The sequence below is a fragment of the Corvus cornix genome, chromosome 7 (assembly GCF_000738735.6).
Source record: "Corvus cornix cornix isolate S_Up_H32 chromosome 7, ASM73873v5, whole genome shotgun sequence".
Classification (NCBI taxonomy): Eukaryota; Metazoa; Chordata; class Aves; order Passeriformes; family Corvidae; genus Corvus; species Corvus cornix.
In genome coordinates, this window is record NC_046337.1 from 15,406,570 (window position 1) to 15,424,008 (window position 17,439).

The 17,439-nt window shown below is 61.9% G+C and overlaps 1 protein-coding gene across 11 annotated transcripts in view; it reads right to left on the bottom strand.

Moving 5' to 3' along the window:
- Positions 1-17,439, bottom strand: part of TNS1 (tensin 1) — a 68,974-nt gene that overhangs the window by 47,827 nt on the left and 3,708 nt on the right. For 4 of the 11 annotated variants that reach the window (XM_039554593.1, XM_039554588.1, XM_039554586.1 and 1 more), the window contains exons 1-2: positions 14,796-14,906; positions 13,618-13,655 (exon numbers count right to left, since the gene is read on the bottom strand). In XM_039554593.1, the coding sequence (XP_039410527.1) occupies positions 13,618-13,655; positions 14,796-14,871 (114 nt within the window). In that variant the 5' untranslated portion in view covers positions 14,872-14,906. Of the gene's footprint in view, positions 1-6,472; positions 7,005-13,617; positions 13,656-14,795; positions 14,911-17,439 lie in introns of those variants that run through there. The other 7 variants (XM_039554587.1, XM_039554590.1, XM_039554589.1 and 4 more) reach the window with 4 other exon arrangements.

Below are 17,439 nucleotides of genomic sequence, written 5' to 3' on the forward strand. Positions count from 1 at the left end.
ACACACTGGTCCCACAGCCAGGTAGAGTCCATGCCCAGCCCTCCTCTGCTGTCGGCATGAGGAAGTTTGCAGGCTACAAATGCACCTCTGGTTGGAAAAGGGAAAAAACTGGGGTGCCTGTGGTTGTATTTCCCTGCCCCTGAGGATTCTCTGATGTCTATTATGGGCTTGTGCTCACCCGACACCACTCTTCCCATCCACAGGAGACAGCAACCCAGGCTGTATGGCACTCTCGCATCCCAGAAAGGCAGTTTTACAAGGACTGCAGGAACGTAAAGCTGTTTCCAGCTTCCATCCCTCTCTCAAGTTTGGCTCAAACATGCCCTCAGATCAAGAGTAAGAAGGAAGACCCTGCCCATTCCCTTCCCTCCCTAGGGAAGACCAATTCCTGACCTAGAATTGGTCTCTCGCCCCACGGGACCCATGAGAGTATCACTCCATACAGGACTGCAGCGACCCCCAGAAGAGCCACCATCTCTGTCCTCAGGGATCCCTGCATCCCTCGGTGCAGGGAGGGGTGGGACAGGCAGGGGGACTCGCACAGCCCTGGTCCAGGCTTCGCTTTGCCGTGGCAGACACAGCGGCCTTTCTTCTCCCCCTCACCGGTGTTTGCATTCCTGCCGGCTGGCCCCCGCCGCCGACCCCGCCGCCCAGCAGCCCTGCCCAGGAATGCGAGGAACGAGGCGCAGCAGGGCTGCCGCCCACCCCACCAGCCCCCCATGGCCCCCCACCCACCCACTCGGCCCCCCAGGTCGCAGCCCCATCCATCCCAGCAGTCACATCCCACGAGCCGCTGCCTTGAGACCCGAGTTTTGCCAAGCAGAAAAATCAGTTTCCCAGCAAACGAGGCCCCGTGGCCACGAGTGATAGGACTCTCTGATGTCTCATAAAGGGTTGGGCACACCCTGCAGCCTTCCGCTGGAAAGCAATGATCGGCTCCCTCGCTCATCACCAGCTGTCGCTATACCTAGAGAAACTCGATACCCTTGACACTACCAAGCCCAGAAATAAGCACCTGGCTGGCAAAACCCTGACAGTCCCAGGCCACACCACCACAACGCAGAGTAGCTCATGAGATCCCTCTTCCACCTAACCCTTCCAGCTGCAGCTCAGGGACTGACCTCTGCACCACAGATCCCGACGGGACTTCGGCACCATTTCACAAGAACTGAGAGAGGCTGGAGGAATGCAGACATCCACCTCATACCCAGGGATAAGACACCTCAGAGACTTCTCCATGCTGCAACCACTGCTCACACCTCCCTCCCTCAGCACCTCCTTCCTCTCCCTCCTCCTCCCTCAGTAAAACAGCCCTTACAACCGTGGAGGTGCCCAGGGCCGCTGCCAGGTGCTGCTCCAGCGGGGCATCCCTGTGGGTTGTAGCCCCAACCTGCAAGATGCCAGCAGGGCTGGGGGAAAACAAACCTCCATGGAGGGGCCCTGAGATTCAGGAACGGGCTGGATCAGAGCAGTACTGGGCGTGCTGGGGTCTCCCCAGCTGGGCTGCTGGAGCCGGGCAAGCACTGGCCCACAGCCCACAGCATGGCCCGTCCAGCTGCCGGTGGGTGATCCAGGCCCATCTCTGACGCATATCCCTTCCTTTGGGTGGCGGTTTTTGTTTTTCCCTTCCCCAGGAGCTCCGATAAACATTCCGGAGCTGGACGATATCCGGGCTGGTGCTGACCCTTACTATGCCAGGAGCAGATTCAGCACCAGCCAGCCTAGCCCTCACACAGAGCCCAGCACACCAGAGATGCTTCCCATGGCCAGGCACTGAGATGCCGGCAAGCCAGCCCAGCTGGTGTGGCTGGAGCTGGAGACGTGCTGTCAAAAGGGACACTCTGACATCCCGGACCCTCTCAAAGCAAGGCAGCATCAGGCAGACCTTCATGGCCCCACTACTCAGAAAGGATGTGGACCCCAGGAGAGAGAAGCAAGGCACCCTACTCCCTGTGGTCTGGAAATGCAGTTGTCAAAGAGAAATGTGACTCAGTGGCCACATTGGCATCCCACAGGACAATGCTAGGGCAGCATAAACGCCAGCTCAGCCCATGTGAGTCCCACATCACCCCATGAGGGACCGCTTCCTCCCAAGCAAGTTCATCTCAGCTTTGTGCCACCTACATCCCAGCTGGGCTGCAAATCACTTCCCCATGCACCCCACGATTCTCTGCTCACCCCAAGATCCTGCCTCAAGCAAAGGGAGTCCCAGGAACAGCCACAGGCCACAGCAACTTCCCCAGCCATCCTCAGAGTCCTTCCCCTACTCACCAGTCCCTCCAGACCAGCCACAGCCAAGCTGTGCCAAGCCCTCTCTCAGCCACAGTGTGGGGCCAAATGTGAGCTGCCATCGGGCACTTCACAGCAGAAGACACTTTTAGGGGATGGGTCGGGACCACCAAATTGGGGATGTTGGGGAAGGTTTTTCCCTCTCCAGCACCCCTGCCCTCCCATTCCTAATGTGACCAGCTGCAGCATCCTTCTCCCCTGCCTGGCATAAGGGACTATGGGGTTTGTGCTCTGGTCAGCCCCCTGCCCTGCACAGGGGTCAGGTACCCTCTGCCCACACCACGTGCTGGCTGCTCCTGCCCTCACATATTTTGCAGCTCTGGCAAAACTCCTGTTTATGCAACATGTCCCCGGCGGGAGGACGGCATGTTTCCATGCACACCCGCTCCCCCCCACCCCAGCTCCACCCTGCCCAGCACAACCCCAGTGTGCGAGGCACAGGGCAGCCACACAGAGCCGACTGCCAGCATGGGGGTCCCTGGGAGGGGGCAGCACCCCGCGCACCACACAGCTCCTCTCTGCCCCCACCAGTACCCCGGGGTGCTGCTTTTGGGACTTCCCCCATCGGGTGGGAGTAACTGTCAGATGCGCCAAAGGGCAGGGGAGCGGCTTGGCCAGCAGCTCAGGGTGAGTCAGACTGGGCTGATGCTGGGGCACGGAGGTCTCACCGCTCCCAGGCTTCCCTCCAAGCATCCCCAGCCCACCCTGCAGCTGGGTCAGGGACTGTCACTGTGCCATCCCCTCCATGCCTGGATGCCTGAACAGCACCCATGCCAGGGCAGAGGCCACCAAGTCTGCCCCACCCCTGCATTTGCCAAGAGATGCCGGTGGCACCAGGGAGGGTACCACAGGGCATCCAGGGATGTCCCCCACGCTGGGACAAGCGCTATCTCCTCTGTCTCTCCCTTGGTATGTTGATGAGGAGCCGCCCTGTGGCCCATCCCCGCCAGGAAGGCGGCAGCAGGACCAGGACAGAGGTTACCCGGTACACACAGCCCTGCAAATCAGGGATGAAATGCCACAGGGGACACGAGCCATTCCACCTCATAGTGGCCATGGGGGCCACCACTGGTACCCCAAGACACCCTGGGACACATGGCACACTGGGAGGGTGATGGTCCCCAGCAGCCCATGGCTGGCCTGGCCGGCAGCCCTGGCACAGGGATACGGGACAGGACAGGAAAAACAATGTACAGAGAAGCTTCAAGGGGTTGCAATGGAGGCAGCTGCACCAAAATAGCCCTGGTTTCAACCCAAATAAGGGCAGGTCCCGGCTCCGGGGCGGTTTGAGCAATCAGCCTCAGTGCTGCCAAGTGCAGATGAGGGGAAGGGAGAGAAGGTAGCATCCCTGACCCTGTTTGGGGGGAGAAGGGTGTTTTTGGGGGTCAGAAGGGGGACAGAGATGCCTCCACATGACCAGGACAGGGACTGTCCCTACTTTGGTTGCAGGCGCTGGCTCGGCACAGGGCCGGCCACAGGCAGGGATGTGCTGTGCTCCAGTGCCTAAAAAGGCAACATCTGGAGGCAGCAGGTCTGGATCCAGCCCCACGGGCCAGCACGTGCCTGCCTGGCTCTGGCCCCACAGCCCCAGCCCTGCCCTGCCCTGCTCTGCTCTGCTGCCAGCACCACACACGTGTGCTGCCACCCCACTGTGGGGACACCCCTAAGCCCAGTCCCATGGGGATCCCACAACCAGCCTAAGGGAGAGCATGGGGTCACTGCCCTCCTCTGCACCAGCCTTCCCCAAGAAAAAGCACCAGGACCCCCCCACCCCCTCACCAACTCCCCAGAGTCAAACCAGACACCAGGATTGGCCAGGGAGCAGCTCCCGCACTGGGAATAGGCCGGGAACAGAGTCACACCAGGACTGGCTGGGACAGACTCTGCTGCAGGGGGTTCCACCAGGACTGCTCCATGAACAGGTTCTTACACTGGATTGGTCAATGCATGATTCTTACATGGGATTGGGCAGCAACTGGATTCTCATGTGGGGTTGGTCTGTGCATGGATTCTCACCTGAGATTAGTAAATGCATGGATTCTCACACAGGATTGGCCAGCACATGTGTTCTGACATGGGATTAATCACTCTACAGACTGTCCCAGAGGACTGGTCAATCCATGGATTCGGAGAGGTGATTGGTCAGAGCACTGATTCTCATGCAGGATTGGTCAGAGCAGTGATTCCCACACAGGATTGGCCAGCACATGGATTCTCACATGGAACTGATCAACAAATGGATTCTGGCATGGGACTGGCTGGAGCACGGGCACTTCTGTGGGACTGGTCAGCACACCAGCCTGTGAGCAGTCTGCACCCCACCCTGAGCCCAGTGCAATGGATCCTTCCCACAGATCCCCTCTGGTGGAGCATCAGGCAAACCCCTTTCTGTGCACTCAGATCCCGCTGCATGCTTTGGGCTGCCTCCCAGCATCAGGGGCACCTGACAGCGCCCATGGGTCTGTGACCCACCTCAAGGGGTGGTTAAGGTGCCAAAATAAGCCCTGCCTGCCCCAAGGGGTCTTAGCTCCCCAGTACTGAGCCCAGGGGCTCTACTTGTGAGGGAAAGGCCCAAGGCAGATGGAGACTGGAGTCAGTGCTGTGTCCTCACCCTGCAGGATAGAGCTGAAAACTCTGCAGTGAAACTGAAATGCTGAGCAGCACCTCCAAAAGTGGTGTCCCCCCATCTGCCGTTTTGAGGAGATGAGGGAATAGGAGGGAAAAGTGGAGACAAAGATACTCCCCCCCAACCAGGAGCTGTGCTGTAGGACTGCTCTTCTCTCTTGTGTCCCAAAACCCATCAGGGAAGCTCCAATGCTGACCAGGGACTGCTGGCACTGTGTCCAGATACCCTGGAGATACCCTGCACAAGGCCAGGGACCAGACAGTAGCAAAGCAGGAAGAAGGGTGGCCAAGGGCAGAGGCAAATGGACCCCCCAACTCGGGACCCCAGAAGGGGGGTCAGGGAGCACAGCTCCAAGGCCCAGCACCCTGCCCGGGGCCAGCAGGATCATTAACAAAGTGGCTTCATTAGAGAGGGTGAGAGCTGGAGGCTCGTTTTCTACCGATCCACTTTCCCTGGGGGTGGTTTCGGACTCCAGACAGGACACACGTTGTCTTCCCAGTGCCAACGCGCTGTAGGGACAAGAGGTGCCTGCTTGGTTGCCCCTCAGAACCCCCAGACTCAAGTGCCATGAGCACGCAGGGGGCGCAGCCACTGCCATCCCACTGTCCCTGCCAGCTGTCCCCCAGCAAACACACTCGGGTCACCGGTCCCGCACCAAGGCTGACGCCAGCGCCGAGCGGGCTCAGGCGCCCGGGAACGGAGCACTTCTCGTTTTTTCCTTGTTTTCCCCCTAAACCCAAGCGGGCTGATGCCTCCCTCGCTCGGCCGTTTCCTCTCCCAGAAGCACAGCCCAAAAACATCTGCGCCGGGACCTGCCCTGACGGAGTTAACCCTCTGCGGGCCCAGCGGCGCCGAGGGGCCGGGGATCCCTGTCCGGGGGGGCGGCGGGGGGGGCTGGCACCCGCCGGGGCTGCCTCGCCACTCATTAACCCGGAGTTTAACCATTGACGGTGCCGCCGGGGAGGGGGGGTTAACCCGTGGGCTGCCAGGGTGTCCCGGCCCAGGGGCAGCCCCCCACCGTGTCCCCCCCGCGGCGGTGACAGGCGGCCGGCATCGCCCCCCGGCTGCGGGGCGGGAGCGGGGTGCCGGGGGCGGACCCCGCTTTCCCGCGCAGTCCTCGCTCCACGGGGACGTGTCCCTACGCACTTCGGAGAGGGGGGGGACGCAAACCGCAGCGCCTGTGTGTCCAGCTCCGGGGCACCCCGAGAGTCACCGGCCCTGGCGAGGCGGCGAGAGGGGCACGGGGGGCACGGCCCCCGGAGCCGCTTACAGGTCCCAGCCGGCAGCAAACCGGCCCTCACCCCTGCCCAAGTCGTCCTCCCTGCGAGCACCGCATCGCCCTCTTCGAGCCCCCCGCACCCCGAGATCCCCTCTGGCGACCGACAACTGCGGGACCCCCCCCCAACACGGGGGGGCAGCAGCCCCATCCACGCACCACCCCATCACCGCTCGGATATCACGCGTGGCCCCCGCCCCCTGGAGAGATGACACCCCCTCCAGCACCCCCCCAGTCCCGGGGGGCCTGGAGACCCCTGTGCCCTCACCGCCCGCCCGTACCTGGTTCATGACGCTCCCGAAATCCATCCGGGGTCTCGCCTGCCTACATCCGAGAGGGACGGCACCGCAGCCTCACCTGGCCCGGGGGCGCGGGGGGCGGCCGGAGGGGCCGCGGGGGGCAGGCGGGAGCCCGGCGTCGCCCGGGCGGGCAGGCGTGAAGGCAGACTGCAGGCAGAGCCCCCCTCCCTCCCCGGGCCAAGCCTGGAGAAGGAAGGAAGGAAGGAGGGAGGGAGGAGGGAGGGGAGGGAAGGAGGGGGAGAGCCGAAGGGTTTCGCTCCCCACAAGCGGGACCCCGGCGATGGAGGGGCGCAGGGAGGTCCCGCCGGCTCCCCGCTCCCCTCCGCACCCCCGGGGCGGCCGGGGGCTGAGGACCCCGGGGGCGCCGGCCCCGGCCCTGGGGAGGAGTGGGGTCCCGGGCGACTTTTTCCACCGCTCCCCTCCCTTCCCTCGCTTCTTCTCCCTCTTTCTTCTCTTCCCTCTCCCCAGCTGCACGGCGCGCTCCAAGTCCGGCCCCGCTCCGCTCCCCTCGCCTCCCCAAAAACGCCCTTAAAGGCAACCAGGAGCCTGACTCGAGCAGCTGGCCCGGGGGTAGGGGTGCCGGCAGGTGAGCAGGCCCCCCCCCCAAAAAAAAATTACCCCCCACCACACCTCCACCACCTCCCCCTTCAAAACTCCTCGCACCCGGTGCCGAGGGGCCGCGGCGGGCGGCGGGTGCAGCGGGGTCGGGGCCTTATCGCCCCGCGTGACGCCACCGGCGTCCCTGTGCCCTTGGCGGGGGGGTGGCAGGGACCGGTGTGTGGGGCCCTGCTTGGGGCCTGCCTGGCACCCCCTGGCACAACTTGGTGCCCCCCTGCCATATGCGGGACCAAGTGCCCGACTAATGGTCCTTGGGTGTCCCACACCCCCAGTGTTGGGGAGGATGTGAACATTCATCAGCCCGCCTCTCAACTAAAAATCAAAGCCAAAATGCTGGAAAAGCCCCGTCTGTCCCTCAGCATGTGAAGTCATGCCAGTCCCCCTTTGCCTGTCCCAAACCTGGAGTGTGCCCAGCATCCCCCTGGCCTTCCTCCTGCCTCCCTTCCTCCTCTTTCCTCCTCCTCCTCGGGGGGCTGCATGTCGATGGATGGAGCCCTGGTCTCCCTGGCTGCCCCTGGGGCAATCCAGCCCCAGCCCTCCTGTACAAGCAAGTGCTCAGTGCCAGGAGACCCCACAGCAAAGAGGGGAAGCCCACCAGCAGCGGCCCAGAGAGTGGCGAGCTGGCCAGGGAGGCAGCAAGCCAGGCACCCGGCCCAGCGCTGTTGACATTTTCTCACCCAACGCCTCCCCGTTCCTGTTTGCATTTCCGTCCTGAAGCCGTGGGCTCAGCCAAAAGGCTGGAACTGGCTCTGCTGGAGCGGTACAGGACCCCAACACCCTTCCTATGTCACCACTGCCTCAAAAGTCACCAGGGAAGGGTCTGTGGTAAGGGGTTCTCCCTTTGCCCTCCTCCAAGTCCCCCTAGGGAACACCACTCCTGTGAGTACACTCCAGTTCCAGGAGATCTTTCCCAGCCCCTCTATGCCTCAGTTTCCACAGCAACCCAACAGTGCCATGGCATGGGAGCACCAAAAGGCACTGTAGACCCTTCCTGCTGCGACGGACAAAGCGCCAGAGCCAAACATCTCTGGAGGGCATCTCCTCACTCCTGTCCCAAGCAAGCACCAGCCAGCCCCTCTGCCCTCCCCAGCACCCAACAGCACAGGGTCAGATCCCAACAGCCACCACTCTAGGGACAAAACCCCATGGCCAGGATCCATTGACACCCCTAAACAAGTCCCACCATCACCACAGCCCACAAAAACCAGTCATCCCAAAAACATGGGAGTGCTGCAACAAGGATGGAGGGGCAAGGAACATCCTGCACCAGCAGAGCACAGCGTGGACCCCAGCTCAGCTCCAGCATGGACCCCTGCACAGGCCCCAGAACCCAAACTCCTCGGAAGGAGGACACAGGATGGCTCCCAGGCCCTGGGAAACATCAGCAGAGGAAGAGCTGAAGCCAGATGGGAAAGTATCAGCAACTGAATGGGATGAGTGGCTGAGTGAAGGGCACTGAAAGCATGTCCCTGTCCTGGTCCCCGGGGCAGTGACAGGAACTGTCCCCTGGGAACATGACGTGTCCCTTTCACAGGACACAGCCAGAGAAGTCCTGACAACATCCTTGAACTACAGCCGACAAAGTATCTCCTGGAGCCATAGGGTCAAAGTGCCAATGGGAGCAAGTCCAGCGGTCTGCAAAGTGGCTCCAGTGACTCCCAGCCCCCCCAAAACAAACCACCCCTCACATGAAACAGCTCCTCTCTGACCCTAAACAAACACCCTTGAGCATCATTACTCCAGATGTCAGTGGAAGAAAGGAGACGTGGGGACCAGGCACCCAGGTGTGGTTCATCTCCAGAGATGAAAGCACACAGGAGATAAGCCCCAGTGCAGGGTCTGTAGAGCCCCTCTTGAGCCAGACCTTTCAGCTGTTTTGGGATCAGTGCCACCTCTTGGAGCACCCTTCCCAGGGCAGGTCTCAGGAGGGGTGGCCATGGGGGATGCAAACTGGTTTGGGAAGAGAGAAAATCAGTGGGAAATGAGGCAGACATGGACCCTGCTTCCCACCACGGCAGGGCTCTGGGAAGAAGGATGCAGCCCCAGGAGCTGCCAAGGAGGGAGGCTGGTGGTCCCTGCTGCCTCATGTGACACCTCCCAGGCCTGTCCTGGCCAGTGCTCACCAGTGCGGCGAGCATGGCCAGTCTCAGCATCCCCTCTGCCCTGCCCACCCTCTCTGTGCAGCACCCCGAGGGTGCAGAGGAGGGCCCCAAGTCCTCCAAGCAGCCGAGCTGGCCCCCCCACTGGAGCTGAGAGGCCGAATATTTGGGCAGTGACGTAAAGAAGGGGAAAAAGGAAAGAGGCAGGGAAAAAAAAAACAAAACCCCCTCCAGGACCTGCTGCACAAACACAACCTGGCACAGCACCGGGGCAGGGCTGAGCCCCCACAGCCCCTCATCCCTCCACCCCAGCTGGGCCCATGCCAGGGTCAAGGACATATTCCTGCACTATTCCTTCCCCCCCCCCGCCCCGCCCACTCTGTTGTGGAGACCAGGGGTGTTGCTAATTACCTGTGCCAAAGCACGGGGGGGTGGCTTTGAACAGGAGCACTGGGGACAGGGACCTGACGGGCAGCTCCCGCGTGACCAGTACATTCTCCCCTCGACAGCACGGGAGGAGGCAGAGCGGCTGGGGCAGGGAGCAGGGACCGGATGGCCACACGTCCCATGGACAGAGCCTGCCACAGCTGGGACATGGGTGTCCCCTCCTTGCAGCCCCTCTTCCTGGCACAGCCACTGGGAACCTGCAATACACTGCCTGGCCATGCCCCCCAACACTGCCTGGGCCCCTGCTGATCACCAGGAGTCAAGCCTGCCCAGAAGTGTCCAACCACTCCTTGCCTCAGTTTCCCTTCCTAGTTCTGACTTGTTTTACAAGCAGGGGGTATCCCCAGCACCAGTTGAGGGGTGGCACATCCCCTTCACCACCACCACACACCCTGCCCTGGGTCCTACAGCGTTCCTCCGCCACCAAGGGCCCGTCAACACCACGGGCACTGGGACCGATTGCTCTGGCCGGGACATGCCTCACTGCCCGGCCCTGGCCCTGCTCCAGTCCTGGTTTAATGATGGACAAACCCACCCCCCCGGAGTCCCATCGCAGGGGGCACTTGAAAAACAACCCAGGCCTGGCGTGAGGCCAGCGGGGATAGATGGCAGTGAACTGGGAGCACATGCATGTGACCACCCGCTTGTGTGCGCGCGTGCTCATGCACACAGATGGATGTTCTCGCACACACGTGCATTTCCCTGCAGCTCATGCACTCCTGCATGCGTCTGTGAGCACACACGGTCATGCGCTCACACGTGCTCACATACACAGCACACACATACACACGTGGCCCAGCAGCCTGGCATGGCTCCAGTGCGCACTTTCAGCTCCCCAGGAAGAAACACTGGGGGACAACCCCCTAGGCCCCTTGGCCCCATGCTAAGTGATGTGCCTCAGTTTCCCCTCTTGGCACAGCCCAGCACCCCCACTCCCCCAGCACCAGTGGGCCTCTGTGTGGCAGGGGTGAGCAGGGCAGGCTGGAGCCTTGCCAGGCCCAGGGGCTGGCACAGGCGCCATTTCCCAGAACCAAGCACCAGCAATCGCCAGCTGATTCGGCAGCCAAACACCACAGCGCTCCCTGTCCCCCAGCCAAACCATCCATCACAGGGCCAGCTCTCACTACAGGAAACAGCATCATCCCCCATCTTTTCTCAGCCTCTCCAACCAGCATCATGGCAAGATCCAGCCACAGTCAGAGTGAAGGCATCCCGGGGGACAGGGACACTCCCAGGATATCCCCTGATTTGGGACATGCCTGCGTGGCCCCACTGCTCAGAGCATCTTCGGTCAGGAGAGCAATGTCACCACCAGATCCTGGCTGTGCCACTACTGGCACGTGCCAACACACAGGCTCACCCACGCCTAAATGCAGACACAGAAGTACTGCACCCCACACCACGTTCCCTGCCTCCTGCTGGCCCCAGGCAGGGCTCTGTGACTCAGTTTCCCCACTTTCCAAAGGAAGATACACCCCCGCAGCTTTGGGCAGGCAGTTTTGGTGCAGGGAAGGAGGGAGGGGATAGGCTGTGTGTGTCACATACATACCAGTGTCCATCCATCCAACCATCCCTCTTGGAGAGAGGGAGGGAGGTTTGCTAAGCAAGGAAAAATCCCTGAGCGGAGGCGCAGGGCGCAAGAAGGGCCTTACATGGGCATGGGAACACTGTTGTTCTTCCCTGCTGATGTGTGTGCAGCTGCCCTGGCCACTCCACAGCCACTCACAGGCACTGGGCATCCCACCAGCATCACTGGCACCACAGGGCAGTGGGTTCCACCACTGTTCCCCCGCTGTCTTTCAGGCAGGATGGAAACTTGAGGGGCGCAGGTCACCGTCAGGGCACAGGTCCTGCCCTCCCTCGTACAGCTCTGCCTGCTCACTGCCTTCTCATGGAGGTGGCGCTCACCAGCACCCCAAAAGCTCCCAGGTATTCCCCACATACACTCCAGTGCCCCCCTCCCCATATCCCCATCACACCTATGGTACCCCCCAGCACCCCACACTGATTACTAGCAGTAAACTCTTTACACCCCACCCACAACCCCATCTCTCCCCCCTCCCCTATACCCAGTCCATTTGAGGTTTTTAAGTGGGGGCTTTCCCCTGGCTGGGCCAGGATGCAGCAGGCTGGGAGCTGGCCATGCTGGGGGGTAGAACAAGGAGGTGGAGGAAGTCCCAGGGGGGTGAATATGAGGACCAAGGAGAAGACACTGCCAACAGCATGGTGGGGCAGACTCCAGGGCCAGAAGACACCAGAGCCAGGGGACACCAGGACCTTGGCAGCATATCCAGGGCAGGAAGAGGAAGCATTGCGGGGTGCAGCTGCCAGCACTTTGGGGGTGAGTCCTTCTTCCCTCTCCAAAGTATCCTGGAGGTGCAGGGGTTAAACATGAGGGACTTCAGGTATACAAGAGGCCATTTTTGCTCCATGCCAAGCCCCCTCCCCACACGCACCCTCCCCGGAGACCCCACAATAACAAGCCGGTGTGTGAGTCAGCTGGCCATTTGCCCGACCGGAGGAGCCCCTCCCTGGGCGCTGGCCCAAAGGAGCTCCGCGGAAGGCCCCTGGCCCTGGCCCCATGCACGCTCCCCCCCAGCAGCACACCCCTCGGCTAGCTGGCCCCACCGAGGGGGCTCCAGCTTCCAGCGAGCGTGGGAAGGGTGATGGAGGCTAATGAAATGCAGTCGGCCGCGAGAGCGAGCCACAGGCTGCCCCTGCGCACAGTCTATCCAGATGCTGGGACCCTGGTATGAACCCCCTCTTGGTGTACAACCCCCTATCAGACATCGGAGAATCCCCACCGGGTTCACAGCCAGACCCACATGCTTCCTGACACTCCCTCCTGCCTGGAAACCACTGGCAGATGCTCCCTGCTACCGCCTGCCGTACCGCGGGCATCCCCTCACCGCACGCCCCTCTCAGCTCTCCCCGGCAAGGCCACCTTCTCTGGCCTCAGCCTTCCTGGCATCTTTGGCACAGGCTTCCCGGGGTGACACGGGGTCCTGGGGTGGCCCAGAGTTGACACAGGGTCCTGGGGCTGGCACAGATCCACTAAGCCTCCCAGCCACCTTTGCTTGGCCCACTCAAGGCCCAGGATACCCCACGGCCCCCACTTCCCCCAAAAGCCCAGCCAGGACTCAGTGCCAGGGCTGCTGCCAGTGCCTGCCCTGCACCACCACCCATACCGTGGCACCCTGCAAAGCCCAACGTGTGCCCGGCCCCCGGCACAGCACCCCCCCTTTCCTCTCCTCCCTGCCCAGCTGGGCACAGGCATGGGCACGTGAACAGGCATGTCCCAGCCTACGCTGTCTGCCTGGGGCATGCCAGCCTCTTCCCGCCCAGGATGCCAGCCCCAGAGACAGCTGGCACACACGCCTCCCCAGGGATTGAGAACACAAAGCCTCCCCTGCCCCGGCAGTGCAGTGGTGGGCACCGTGCCCACCTCCAGCTCCTCGGAGAACCTGGGTTGCTGTAGGGTCCCCCTCTGCCGGAGCAGCAGCTGGATCGGCAGACACCACCGGGCATCCTCAGCTCCACTGTCTCCTGCCAGCAAGATCCGCCCCCGGCTGGGTATCAGCAGAGGTGCTCAGCCTGTGTGCGTGCAGCTGGCAGCGCTCGGCTAAGGCGCATGGCACCCACGTGCGGCAGCACTCACCCTGGCAAAGGGCACCTCGCTCCAGGTACTGGAGAACAGATGCCTGCTGGTCCTCTCTGAGAAGGGCTGCACCCCAAAACCCAGCCTCATACACAGACAGGCACGTGCTGTCAGGGACCAGGCAGCAGGATGGCACTGTCAGCCTCACCCAGCAGTGACACCAGTGCCACCATGACCAGCCCAGTGCCACCAGCCCATCTGGGTGCCCATCCAGTGGGGTCAGCTGGCATGGGCCATCGCACTCCCCCTCTGAATCTCCAGTGCCCCCAGGCAGGATTGGGCACACCTCAGGGCACTGGCCTTACCTTGGCCTGGCACTTGGTGTGGCAGGAGAGCTTGCAGCCTGTGGGAGAGAGAGGGGAGAGAGGGTTAGTGGAGGCAGGAGGGGGAGCAGTGCTGGGGGCAGTCTGCAGGCACCCCACGTGAGGGCAGGAAGGGGGCACTGCAGGCACAGAGCACCTTGGCACTGGGCCCTGGCTGCCGGGACATGCACACATGCGCAGGGACACCCACACCTTGCACCGCTGCGCACACATTCCAGGTGGAACCAGCAGGGCACAGCAGCAGGCGCACAAAATGTGGCTCTGGGGCACACACTGTGCCAACATGCCAGCGAGTGTGCACGTGTGCAAGCCCCAGTGCCCAGGGTGAACAGCATGAAGAGAGGCATGGACAGGTCTCACAGGGCCTCGCATGGACACTGGAATGGATGAGAGCACTACAGGGATGCTGCCAGTGCCCTCCTTCCCTCCTTCCAGTGCACTGCTGTTGCACACTTCCACCCGTGCCCCCATGGATGCCACGTGCACATGGGCAGTGCAGGCGTGTTTGCCACTGCTGGGGACACGCACTTACACAGGGCACCACTACGCTGCCTGGGCAGCCCTGCAAAGACACGTGTCCCATCCCCAGGGGACACAAGGGTCCCACGCAGCACGGCCCAGGCCACGGCCGCACCCCAGTCGCTGCTCCCCTTGGGCCTGTTTCCTGCAGCACAGGAAGCCTCATTGTTCCCATTTCCTCTGTCCGCCCCTTGCACGGGGCTCAGCAACACCACACACGTGCGAGGGCTCGCAGCCCCACCTGTGACCCACTGGGTGCCATGGGCAGCAAGCACAGCTCAGGGGATGAGCACCCACGCGTGTGCACAGACCCGCACCCATGTGCACGCACATGGTGGCCACTGCACACCCACTGCACATGCATGAAGCTGACACACAGCCACCTACATGTGCGACACCAAAGTGCCTCCATGGGCCACCCTCGCCTCCCAGCCACCTTCCCACCCACAAAGGCACTGCACATACTCTCTCACAACCACAGTTCTCCCTCTAACACACAGGCACATGTGTGTGCACAGATTGGCACAGGCACATGTTCCCACCTTCATATCCTCGTGCATGCGGGCATACACACATATCCCCGATGTCCTGACCTCCCTGGCATGTCCCCATGCACACACGTGCCCACGGCCCCAGCTTACCTCTGCAGGTGCTGCCCTGGCGCGTGATGGCCTGTCGGCAGATCCCGCATGCCTTCACCTTCTTGAAGCTCGTCATCTTGAAGGTGTGTGCCGGAGGAGCCTCCAGGTCCTGGGGCTGGGAGGAACACGGAGCTTCATCAGCGGGAACAAGGACGCACCAGGACCCAGACACTCAGCCCTGACCTGCCTGTTTCCCCTGGGTGGTGGTTCATCCTCCACCTATGCCTCCCACATCCCTTCAGCTGCGGCTGTGCCACCTGCAGCCGAGGTACAGGGTACAGGCTACAAGATACAGGGTGTAGGGCAGGGGATAGGGGGCTATGGGGTAAGAGATAGGGGGTACGGGGAAGGATGGGGGGAAGGCACTGCCTCGACCCCTTTAAATAGTCTCTGCCGCCCCCTGGCGGTGCCTGCCCGTGTACTCTGTGTGCGTGTGTGCAGTGTGTGTGTGCAGATGGATGTACGTGCATAAATGTGTGCGCACAGGTGTGCGCATGGATGCAGGTGAGCACATAGGGGTGTGTGCAGAGGTGTGTGTGCATGCACAGACGTGCGCACACTCATGCCTCCCTGCATGTCGGTACATCTCCATGTGTCCCTGTGAACACGTGCCGTGCACAAGCGTCCCTGTGAGCACGTGTGTGTGGGCACAACTGTGTACATCCGCACACACAGGGGGTGAAGATGCTTGAATGCACTTATGTGTGTGCAAACCCGTGTGCACGTGAGCACGTGTGAATGTGCATGGATAAACATGCATCCCATGCCGGGATGTATTTGTGTGTGTGAGTACACAGATACGTGCACAAAAACCTGTGTGCGCACCCAGGTACGTGCGGGTGCTGCCCGAAGGGTGCCCATGCTGGGGGTGTCTCATTGTCATGCTGTGTTTTGGGGTACACGCCAGGCAGCGTGTGCTGAGGTGTCTCTTGGAGGGGTGTAAAGGGGGCAGAGAGCCCCCTGAGCATGAGCAGCTGTGCCCACCCTGTCTGGCACAGCCTACAGCAAGGGGAAGCTGATGCCACAAGTGTGACTGAGTGCTGGATGGATCCAAACATGTGCAAGCATGTGTGTGTGTGTTCATATATGGGAGTTGAGGACAGAGAGGAGTCTTGGCACAGTTGCAGGCAGCCAGTGCCCCTCCCGAACCCCCAGTTGACTGTTTTCGGGGGGGCAACCCCTGGCAGCACGCCAGCCCTGCCCACCCACCCGCTGCCAGATGAAGACGTGAGCCCCTGTAAATCCACCTTTTCATGCCAAGACTAATGAGATTAAGCAGAGGCCCGGAGGCCCCCCCTTGCCTTGGCGCCCCGCTCTCCTCCAGCCCACTGCACCAGAGCCAAAAGGGATGGTGCTGAAGCGTTAGGGTGCTGGGTACCTCTCCACAAAACTCTCTGCCTCAGTTTCCCCAGTGCACACACAGACGGGAGATGGGCCATGCGTGTGCACTGCATGCCAGCGTGTGTGCAAACACCCCCGGGACTGTGAGGGTACAGGCGTGCATGTCCCCGCCAGCCGCAGCAGCAGCAGAGGCACGGCCACACTGTTCCCATATGCAGGTCCATGTGCCATCGTGCACACACTCACACAGGTTTGTTCATGTGCGTGCAAGCACCTGCCCCCACAGGGCCACTCGTGGGTGGTCCCTTGGCAGCCCCCAGAGCTGGTGCCACCCTCCCGAGTGGGTGTGTTCACATGCACACACATACACTCACATGTGTGTGTGTGCTCAGGCGTGTCATCACCCACCCAGCAGCCGTGGGAAAAGTTCCCCCAGGACAGGGGCTCCCACGCTGCAGTTGCTGGGTGACAGCGAGACCTAATGATGCCATGAGCTCCTTTGCATATGCAAAGCAGCATCAGTGCTGCAGAGTGCCCCGGGAAGAGGCCTTGCCCCCCACTCCCAGGGACCCCTTGGGATGCCCAGGGATGCCGACGCATCTCCCATGCACGCATCCCCCACCCTGCCCCGGCCTCCATGGCTTCATTAACAGCAATTATCCTCACTAGTGAAAGAGCTGGTCCTTTGATTCCCACCCCCCCAGAGTCCCTTCTGCTTGTCTCGTTGCCAACACCATCACCGTGCCAGAGGGGGACCAACCCAGCACCCAGCTTTATGCCCCCCAGCCCCCTGCTGCTGAAGGGCACTATGCCCACCCAGTGCCACTCTGCCAGCCAGGGAACCAGCCCATCCCACAAAACAACCCAGTCCCAGCTCCATACTGGCAGGATCCCGGTTAGCCTCCCTGCCCTGTGGGCTGGAGGGCTTCTTGGGTATGTCACCTGGACACCCACCCATGGGTACCCACCTCCAGGGACCAGCACCCACACGGTGCAGGAGCAGGGGTGCAAAGGCATAAAGGCATCCCTAGCCATGGGCCCCCCAACATGCAGACCCAAGGAGGCTGGAAGGGGACCCAGGTGTCCTGGGCTGGAAGAGGCACCAGACAGAGATGCCAAATTAATCAAGAGCTGGGAGACCTGGGTTCATTGCCCAGCACTGCAGAGAGTGCAGTGGTGGGGGGGGGAACCTGTGACACCCAGTTCCCCTGAGGCTGCAAAGCCAGGGTGGCTGGAGGGCACCGGGACACCGCGGTGCAGTCTTGTAGGCTCAGGTCCACCCAGAGTTTTGCAACCCGCTGGG